At 45.2% G+C, this 10,883-nt stretch overlaps 2 protein-coding genes across 14 annotated transcripts in view; both read right to left on the bottom strand.

The window, feature by feature from the left end:
• The window catches only part of LOC135526268 (protocadherin gamma-C5-like), a 184,504-nt gene that overhangs the window by 45,891 nt on the left and 127,730 nt on the right, over positions 1–10,883 (bottom strand). The gene's annotated exons all lie outside the window — the stretch shown is intronic.
• Positions 6,806–9,451, bottom strand: LOC135526838 (protocadherin gamma-C5-like). Its single transcript, XM_064955512.1, has one exon. It carries the CDS (start codon positions 9,290–9,292, stop codon positions 6,806–6,808), a length of 2,487 nt encoding a protein of 828 aa, XP_064811584.1. The 5' UTR covers positions 9,293–9,451.

Here is a 10,883-nt window from a genome sequence, read left to right on the forward strand (position 1 = left end):
CTGCTATTCTCAAAGAGGCCACTGGGAGGACACACCTGTTTTCCCTATTATACATTAAATATTGATTGAGCTGCAATCTATTTGAAAATCTTACAGGCCTGGTCAAACGAAGGGCACTGTATAGGGCATAGGGTGCCAATTTGGGACGCATGATCTGTCTGCAATAGCGACCACAAGAAACACAGTTGATTCCGCGGTAGTGTCGCTGTCCACGGTGCTGAAACTCTCAGGCCTATGGCCAAATAGAAACAGAATCACGGAAATCACCCAATACTGTAATAATATATATTACACTGTATCTGTGACTGTGGATTACAACCAACAGAGCAAAATCATTCATATGATATTTTGACATCATTCAAGTATTGGCAATATGTCCACTGCTGAAATGATTCCAAGATCATTTGGTAACACTTCATTTTAAGGGTTCCTTATTACATTGTAGTTACATGTGTAACTACACTGTAACAAGTACTGTAGTTAACTGTAACAACTCGGGGTTAGTGTAATAACAACATGTAACTGGTAGTAATTGCTTTGTGTAATTACAAAGGTGTGACAATGAATGCTTGTTACCATGCTTGCCCATTATTGTGCAATTTTGAAAATACATCTCCACCCAACGTTATTTCTAGCACTTGCCACCAAAATAAAGTGCTCCATCTGGGTTAACTTGGTCATCCCAGCTGAGTAATAAGACACTGTTCCAAAGCACATGTAATGTTTGCTTAAGTGCAACTCAATTATTATTACCAAGATGGCGTAGCAGTAAGACGTCCTGTCGTGTCGTGTCCCTTGTATATATAATTTTTTTTCTTCGTTTTTACATATTTTTCTTCGCATATCTTTTAAAACATTTTGCTAAACCTCAGCTTCCAAATACTCTCCTGCAACCCGCCTCACCCAATGTAGCTATTTTTCCTAAAGTATTTATATTTACTTCGGAACCGGAACCCCTCAACTGAAGCTAGCCAGCTAACTACCAGCTATGCTCGGAAAGCTCTCGCCAGTTCGAACAACGCGACTCTAACCAGAGCATAACGGACCTATTTATTTTTTATCCCCGGATTCCCACCGCAAACTGAACATTTTTCAGCTGGATCTTCACAACTAGCTATCTAGCTAAACCGCAACCCCGGATGATTACTCCTGGCTAGCGTTTCCACCCACTTAGCTTGAAGCTAGCCCGGCCAGAGCCCCTGTGCTACCACCGTAGCATACTCCTGGGCAACAATACCTACCACCGTAGCATACTCCTGGGCTACAACACCCGGACCCACGACCGGTCTATCGATGTCACCGCATGAAGAGGAATAAACAGACTCACCCCATCGCGACGTCCCCCAAAGGCTAACTCTCTAGCCCTTGCTATCTCCTTGCTTGCTAATTCGGCCTGCTAACTGCTAGCTTGTTTAGCCCCGGTCCGCTAACTGCAACCTTGTTTAGCCCGGCCTACTAACTGTTAGCTTGTTAGCACAGGCCTGCTAACCGTCTGAATCGCCACGTCCCAAACACTCACTGGACCCATATTTACTCTCTATCTCTTTTCGATTTTTATTTTGTTTATACCTTCCGGTAACCTGCCTCACCCAATGTGATACGGAATCGCTATTATTTTTAATTTTTAGAACACACTCAAGAACCTCCAGAAGCTAACCAGCTAACTAGCTACAAGCTATTTAGTCATTGTTAGTTTTTTTTAACCTGGATAACACTCGCCAATCCAGCTTCCCTGCCCCCTGGACACTGATCACTTGGCTACATAGCTGATGCACGCTGGACTGTCCATTAATCACGGTACTCCATTCTGCTTGTTTATGTTTTATCTGTCGGCCCGTTGCCTAGTCAACGCCATTTTACCTGCTGTTGTTGTGCTAGCTGATTAGCTGTTGTTGTCTCACCTACTGTTTTAGCTAGCTTTCCCAATTCAACACCTGTGATTACTGTATGTCTCTCTCAAATGTCAATATGACTTGTATACTGTTGTTCAGGTTAGTTATCATTGTTTTAGTTCACAATGGAGCCCCTAGTTCCACTCTTCATACCCCTGATACCTCCTTTGTCCCACCTCCCACACATGCCGTGACCTCACCCATTACAACCAGCATGTCCAGAGATACAACCTCTCTCATCATCACCCAGTGCCTGGACTTACCTCCGCTGTACCCGCACCCCACCATACCCCTGTCTGCGCATTATGCCCTGAATATATTCTACCATGCCCAGAAACCTGCTCCTCTTATTCTCTGTCCCCAATGCTCAAGGCGACCAGTTTTGATAGCCTTTAGCCGCACCCTCATACTACTCCTTCTCTGTTCCGCGGGTGATGTGGAGGTAAACCCAGGCCCTGCATGTCCCCAGGCACCCTCATTTGTTGACTTCTGTGATTGAAAAAGCCTTGGTTTCATGCATGTCAACATCAGAAGCCTCCTCCCTAAGTTTGTTTTACTCACTGCTTTAGCACACTCTGCTAACCCTGATGTCCTTGCCGTGTCTGAATCCTGGCTCAGGAAGGCCACCAAAAATTCTGAGATTTCCATACCCAACTATAACATCTTCCGTCAAGATAGAACTGCCAAAGGGCGAGGAGTTGCAGTCTACTGCAGAGATAGCCTGCAAAGTAATGTCATACTTTCCAGGTCCATACCCAAACAGTTCGAACTACTAATTTTGAAAATTACTCTCTCCAGAAATAAGTCTCTCACTGTTGCCGCCTGCTACCGACCCCCCTCAGCTCCCAGCTCCCAGACACCATTTGTGAATTGATCGCCCCCAATCTAGCTTCAGAGTTTGTTCTTTTAGGTGACCTAAACTGGGATATGCTTAACGCCCCGGCAGTCCTACAATCTAAGCTAGATGCCCTCAATCTCACACAAATCATCAAGGAACCCACCAGGTACAACCCTAACTCTGTAAACAAGGGCACCCTCATAGACGTCATCCTGACCAACTGGCCCTCCAAATACACCTCCGCTGTCTTCAACCAGGATCTCAGCGATCACTGCCTCATTGCCTGTATCCGCTACGGAGCCGCAGTCAAACGACCACCCCTCATCACTGTCAAACGCTCCCTAAAACACTTCTGTGAGCAGGCCTTTCTAATCGACCTGGCCCGGGTATCCTGGAAGGACATTGACCTCATCCCGTCAGTTGAGGATGCCTGGTCATTCTTTAAAAGTAACTTCCTCACCATTTTAGATAAGCATGCTCCGTTCAAAAAATGCAGAACTAAGAACAGATTACAGCCCTTGGTTTACTCCAGACCTGACTGCCCCCGACCAGCACAAAAACATCCTGTGCCGGACTGCAATAGCATCGAATAGTCCCCGCGATATGCAACTGTTCAGGGAAGTCAGGAACCAATACACACAGTCAGTCAGGAAAGCTAAGGCCAGCTTCTCAGGCAGAAGTTTGCATCCTGTAGCTCCAACTCCAAAAAGTTCTGGGACACTGTGAAGTCCATGGAGAACAAGAGCACCTCCTCCCAGCTGCCCACTGCACTGAGGCTAGGTAACACGGTCACCACCGATAAATCCATGTTTATCGAAAACTTCAACAAGCATTTCTCAACGGCTGGCCATGCCTTCCGCCTGGCTACTCCAACCTCGGCCAACAGCTCCGCCCCCCCCCCGCAGCTCCTCGCCCAAGCCTCTCCAGGTTCTCCTTTACCCAAATCCAGATAGCAGATGTTCTGAAAGAGCTGCAAAACCTGGACCCGTACAAATCAGCTGGGCTTGACAATCTGGACCCTCTGTTTCTGAAACTATCTGCCGCCATTGTCGCAACCCCTATTACCAGCCTGTTCAACCTCTCTTTCATATTGTCTGAGATCCCCAAGGATTGGAAAGCTGCCGCAGTCATCCCCCTCTTCAAAGGGGGATGACCCTGGACCCTGGACCCAAACTGTTACAGACCTATATCCATCCTGCCCTGCCTATCTAAGGTCTTCGAAAGCCAAGTCAACAAACAGGTCACTGACCATCTCGAATCCCACCGACGACACCATTCTATATACTTCCGGCCCGTCCTTGAACACTGTGCTATCTAACCTCCAAACGAGCTTCAATGCCATACAACACTCCTTCCGTGGCCTCCAACTGCTCTTAAACGCTAGTAAAACCAAATGCATGCTTTTCAACCGATCGCTGCCTGCACCCGCATGCCCGACTAGCATCACCACCCTGGATGGTTCTGACCTTGAATATGTGGACATCTATAAGTACCTAGGTGGCTGGCTAGACTGTAAACTCTCCTTCCAGACTCATATCAAACATCTCCAATCGAAAATCAAATCAAGAGTCGGCTTTCTATTCCGCAACAAAGCCTCCTTCACTCACGCCGCCAAACTTACCCTAGTAAAACTGACTATCCTACCGATCCTCGACTTCGGCGATGTCATCTACAAAATTGCTTTCAACACTCTACTCAGCAAACTGGATGCAGTTTATCACAGTGCCATCCGTTTTGTCACTAAAGCACCTTATACCACCCACCACTGCGACTTGTATGCTCTAGTCGGCTGGCCCTCGCTACATATTCGTCGCCAGACCCACTGGCTCCAGGTCATCTACAAGTCCATGCTAGGTAAAGCTCCGCCTTATCTCAGTTCACTGGTCACGATGCCAGCACCCATCCGTAGCACGCTCTCCAGCAGGTGTATCTCACTGATCATCCCTAAAGCCAACACCTCATTTGGCCGCCTTTCGTTCCAGTACTCTGCTGCCTGTGACTGGAACGAATTGCAAAAATCCCTGAAGTTGGAGACTTTTATCTCCCTCACCAACTTCAAACATCTGCTATCTGTGCAGCTAACCGATCGCTGCAGCTGTACATAGTCTATTGGTAAATAGCCCACCCATTTTCACCTACCTCATCCCCATACAGTTTTTATTTATTTACTTTTCTGCTCTTTTGCACACCAATATCTCTACCTGTACATGACCATCTGATCATTTATCACTAACCACCGTGCTTCTACACGGGCATTGCTTGCTGTTTGGGGTTTCTTGCTTGCTGTTTGGGTTTCTGTACAGCACTTTGAGATATCAGCTGATGTATGAAGGGCTATATAAATAAATTTGATTTGATTTGATTTGATCACTCCAGTGTTAATCTGCAAAATTGTAATTATTCGCCTACCTCCTCATGCCTTTTGCACACAATGTATATAGACTCCCCTTTTTTTCTACTGTGTTATTGACTTGTTAATTGTTTACTCCATGTGTAACTCTGTGTTGTCTGTTCACACTGCTATGCTTTATCTTGGCCAGGTCGCAGTTGCAAATGAGAACTTGTTCTCAACTAGCCTACCTGGTTAAATAAAGGTGAAATAAATAAATAAAATAAAAAAATAAAAAAATTGCTTGTTGTTACACTGTATCTAGCTTGTTAAAAGGAAGTGTATATTGAGGGGTACTTACTTTTAACTAATGTGTATTTATACAGTACATTACCCATCCCGAAAACCTGGCCCTCATTTCAAAGCTTCTGGACATTTCACTTCCTTTCTGTACCTTATTGGGAAATGAAGTGAAACGTCCTGAAGCTTTAAAACGAGGGCCAGGTTGTCAGAATGGGTAATGTACTGTATAAGTACACATTCATTACAAATAAGTACTCCTCGTGACACACTTCATTTTAATGAGCTAAATCTAGTGTAACAACTAGTAATTACATTGCAAACAATGCATGCACTATGCTTTGAAAAAGTGAATTTTTCCAAATCTGGGATGCCACCCATATTAGATCCCCGGTCAGTGAGGTTGACCTACTGATCTGTTTTTACCTGTTCAACCGAGCCAACCTTGATGCATCACTTGATTTTGGGAGTAAGCACAAGCAACAACCCAGAGAGCGAACGTTTGAACAGTGCACATTCAAGGGTAAGTAATGAGAGCCCATTGAGCACAGGCTATAATGCCTCAGGCGCCCAGTGCATCCACGAGGGATCACAACCTCGGTGACAGTTGTAACTGTATGCAGTTGAGAAGAAGCAAAACATAAAGTCAGTGAATTTAGTGGAAACCTGCCCGTTTGTAACAAGCATGGTAACAAGCACTCATTGTTTCACATCTGTAATAGCATACCGCAATTACTGCCAGTTACATGTTGTTATTACACTGTGACTATGCGATGTTAGTTCACGCCAATCCTTGTTAGATGTAAACTACACGTTCCTACACTGTACTTAGGACCCCTTAAAATGAAGCGTTATGATCATTTTTTATCAATCTGAATGGAAGCACTGTTGCATCATTTTGTTGAATGCTGAAATCATTTTAACCTAAGGTTGCAAAATTCCAGTACATTTCCCAAAATTGCCTGGTTTTCCAGAAATCCCAGTAGGAAGATTGCCGGAATTAAGAGGGATTACGCAGGGAATCTGAGAATCATTCAACCAGGATCTTTTTGGAAGACAATGGGGAAAATTACCATTATTTTGTGACCCTATTTCAATATGACAAAATACTGCTTGAATTATAAATTGCACGTCAACGTCAGTTGCATATCGTTAATCGCTGGCCTATTTATTTACAGGCTAGAGTATGTCACATTCTGAGTCTCAACATTAACCTGCAGTAATATTCCTATGTCATAATGCATCAATGAAAAATACTGCCAAAAGGACAAGTTTCCATTCGTTAAATGTTGAAGCCCAGAACACGCATCCCACTGGGCACAGACATACAATTCAACGTCTAATCCACGTTGGTTCAACATAATTTCATTGAAATGACTTGGAATCGACGTTGATTCAAGCAGTATGTTCAAAGCAGGATGTTTGGTAGGCCTGTATGTTGACACTCTACATCACAGAACATAGACCGACGTCACTTCTCACCTGCTGGCTCTCAAAGGTCCAGGCGCTGTCGGGTAAAGACGCGTCTAGGACGTTGATCATCTCCTTAAAGTCAGTGGTGCTGCTGGGCTTAACAAAGGTGAAATCACTGAACTCTGACATGGGAGAGACACATGACCTGAAGGACTGACTCTGAGACAACATGTCCCCTCCCAGGACCTCCACGTACTTAATCGGCCCGTCAGTGTTGAGCTGAATCTGCAGGTTTCTGTTGGGGTTCTTGTAGCCGTCCAAGTCGTCCCGTCTCATGCAGCAACTACCGCTGCTCCTGCTGTTTCTAACGCATTTGACTGCTATGATGACAAAAGTCACCAGCGACAGCAAGGACACCGAGGCCAGAGAGAGAATCAAATACAGGGTGATTCTCGGGTTTTTCTTGCTAGGCTCTGGCGCTTTCTGACGAAGGTCCAAGATGGGTTCATGGAGCCCGTCCTCTACCAGTATGGTCAGTGTGACCGTGGTGGACTGGACCGGCTCCCCGTCATCCTGTATCTCTATAAGCAGCCTCTGAGAGGAGTCGTCCTGCTCGGACACAGCGCGTTTAGTCCTCACCTCCCCCGTGTAAAGATTGACACTGAACAGAGACGCGTCTGTGGCCTCCGCCAGTTTATATGAAATCCAGGCGTTATGGCCCGAGTCTGCGTCCACAGCCGTTACCTTAGTAACCAAGTGGCCTGCTTTAGCGGAGCCGGGCATCTTCTGGTGAGAGAGCGAGCCCAGGGCAGCGGAGGGGTAAATAACAGCGGGGGCATTGTCGTTCTGGTCCAGGATAAAAACATGGACAGTGGCGTTGCTGCTCAGAGAGGGAGAGCCGTGGTCCTTGGCCTGCACCACAATCTGAAACACCTTTAGTTTCTCATAGTCAAACGAGTGCATGCTGTAGATACTGCCGTTGTCAGAGTTAATGTACACATAGGAGGATACAGACACGTCCTGCACTTTGGAGTCTAAGATGGAGTAGGAAATCTTGGCATTATCCCCGAAATCCAGGTCAGATGTAGATACTGATGAGAGCATTGAGCCTGGCGGTCCATTCTCTTTTAAATAGACATTATATGAGGACTGGCTGAATTTAGGGGGGTTGTCGTTGACATCAATGATGCTGACTGGTATAGTTTTCTTGGTATTCAGGGGAGGGGAGCCTGAATCAGTGGCTGTTATCTCAATATTATACTCTGAGAAACTCTCTCTGTCTAAAACACCACTGGTGACCAGTGCATAATTATCAGAAAATGACGGTTTCAGACTGAAAGGATGGCCTTTTGTAAGTTGTAACGTTACTTTACCGTTATTCCCGGAGTCTAGGTCTCGGGCACTGATCAAAGCCACTACCGTGCCACTCGGTGCGTCCTCGCGCACTGGACTAGGTTTGGAGGTGAGGACAATTTCGGGAGCATTGTCATTAACGTCTGTTACTTCGACCTGTACCCGACAGTGTCCCTCCATTTCTGGGATGCCTTTATCTACAGCAGTAATGTCTATACGATAATAAGCTGCACTCTCATAATCTAATTCCCCTCTTAGAAACATTTCCCCCGTTACTGCATCAATATCAAACACAGATAACACTGACTCTAGTGTATGTTCGCCGAATGAATATTCTATCTCCCCGTTGACACCCTCGTCTGAGTCAGTAGCCTCAAGCTTAATCAAGGAAGTGCCCTTTTCGCTATTTTCATTAACCCTTACATTATATACAGCTTTCTGAAATACGGGATTATTGTCATTATTATCAAGGACAGTGACCGTGATCTGTGAAGTTCCAGACCTAGCCGGAGTGCCTCCATCTAGAGCAGTCAATAATAGCTCATGGACAGCTTTTATCTCTCTGTCCAGTGGCTTCTCTAACACTAGCTCTGGGATTTTTCGTCCTCCTTCAATGTCTTTAACTTTTACACTGAAACATTCGTCTTTACTAAGAATGTAGGATTTAAGTGAATTGCTTCCCACATCGGGGTCCTCTGCACTTTCCAACGGAAAACGCGCGCCTACAGCTGTCAATTCAGCCATTTTCAGAACACGATCTTTTGTTAAGAAATTAGGAGAATTGTCATTTATGTCTCGTATTTCCACCTCAATACGGTGCAACTGTAACGGGTTCTCAATGACAACCTGCAGAGGTAAAACGCAGCTGGCACTTTGTCCGCATAAAGTCTCTCTGTCTATTCTCTCATTGACGACCAGCTCGCCCTTCCCCGCATCCACATTGAAATACTGCTTGCCAGCCTCAGAGGCGACATGCAGTTTACGGTCAAAAATCTCAGAGAGTCCCAAACCCAGATCTTTGGCTAGATTTCCTACCACAGAGCCCTGTTTCAGTTCCTCCGGGATGGTGTAGCGAGTCTGTCCGTCTATTGTACTCCACAAGAGAATGAAATGACGCCACCAAAGAGCCAACCATCTCCAGTTTCGGTATCCAATTCTCTTTGTCATCCCTGATCCGTTACAACACAATTACGTTTGAAAACTTGTCCATAAAAAAGAGCTTCATACCAAAATACATCTCCAGAATGTATATTCCATTTAGCATTTTCGATTAATTTTGTATAGCAGAAAGTATGTTGTTTTTAGATTCTAGTGTATCTCCGTGAATGTGAGCGCATCCCTCTCTCTCCTCCAGCTCTGAGTATTCTAAGGGTTACGGTGCTGAGGCTGGGGGGAGGGAGTAGATCTCTTTGTACGGTTCTGCATGCTATTGGTGCACAGCGCCTAACACAAGCTACCAATCAGGATTTATCTGATGCTGCACTCCATCACTCTCCTTGGTCAAATAACCCTTACACAGCCTGGAGGTGTGTTTTGGGTCATTGACCTGTTCAAAAACAAATGATAGTCCCACTTGCGCAAAACAGATGGGATGGCTTATCGCTGCAGAATGCTGTGGTAGCCCTGCTGGTTAAGTGTGCATTGAATTCTAAATAAATCACTGACAGTGTCATCAGAAAAACATCCCCAAACCATCGCACCTCCTCCTCCATGCTTCACAGTGGGAACCACACATCCGTTCACCTACTCTCCCCCCCCCCCCAATTTCGTTTGTGATATCCAATTGATAATTCGGAACAAGAACATCCCTGCCGGCCAAACCCTCCCTTATCCCGGATGACGCTGGGCCGATTGTGCGCCGCTCCATGGGTCTCCAGGATCTCTAGTGGCACAGCTAGCACTGCGCCACTCGGGAGGCCCCTCGTTCACCTACTCTGGGTCTCACAAAGACATGGTGGTTGGAACCAAAAATAAAACATTTGGACTCATCAGACCAAAGGACAGATTTCCACCGTTCTAATGTCCATTGCTCTTGTTTCTTTGCCCAAGCAAGTCTCTTCTTCTTATCGATGTCCTTTAGTAGTGGTTTCTTTGCAGCAATTCGACTATGAAGGCCTGATTCATGCAGTCTCTTCTGAGCAGTTGATGTTGAGATATCTGTTACTCGAACTCTGTGAAGCATTTATTTCAGCTGCAATCTGAGGTGCAGTTAACTCTAATTAATGTATCCTCTGCAGCAGAGGATACCTGCTGCAGAGTGGCGGTCCTCATAAGAGCCAGTTTCATCATAGCGCTTGATGGTTTTTGCTACAGCACTTGAAGAAATTTTCAACATTCTTGACATTTTCCGGATTGACTGACGTTCATGTCTTAATGTAATAATGGACTGTCATTTATCTTTGCGTATTTCAGTGGTTCTTGCCATAATAGGGACTTGGTCTAATACCAAATAAGGCTATCTTCTGTATACCTCCCCAAAACACAACTGATTGGCTCAAACACATTAAGTAAGAAGGAAAGAAATTCCACAAATGAACTTTTAACAAGATACACCTGTTAATTGCAATGCATTCCAGGTGACTACCTCATGAAGCTGGTTGAGAGAATGCCAATCAGTGCAAAGTTTTCATCAAGGCAAAGGGTGGCTACTTTGAATAAATCTAAAATCTAAAACATATTTTGACTTGTTTAACACTTTTTTGGTTACTACATGATTCCATATGTGTTTTTTCATAGTTTTGATGTCTTCGCTATTATT

Source organism: Oncorhynchus masou, chromosome 32 (genome assembly GCF_036934945.1).
Source record: "Oncorhynchus masou masou isolate Uvic2021 chromosome 32, UVic_Omas_1.1, whole genome shotgun sequence".
Classification (NCBI taxonomy): domain Eukaryota; kingdom Metazoa; phylum Chordata; class Actinopteri; order Salmoniformes; family Salmonidae; genus Oncorhynchus; species Oncorhynchus masou.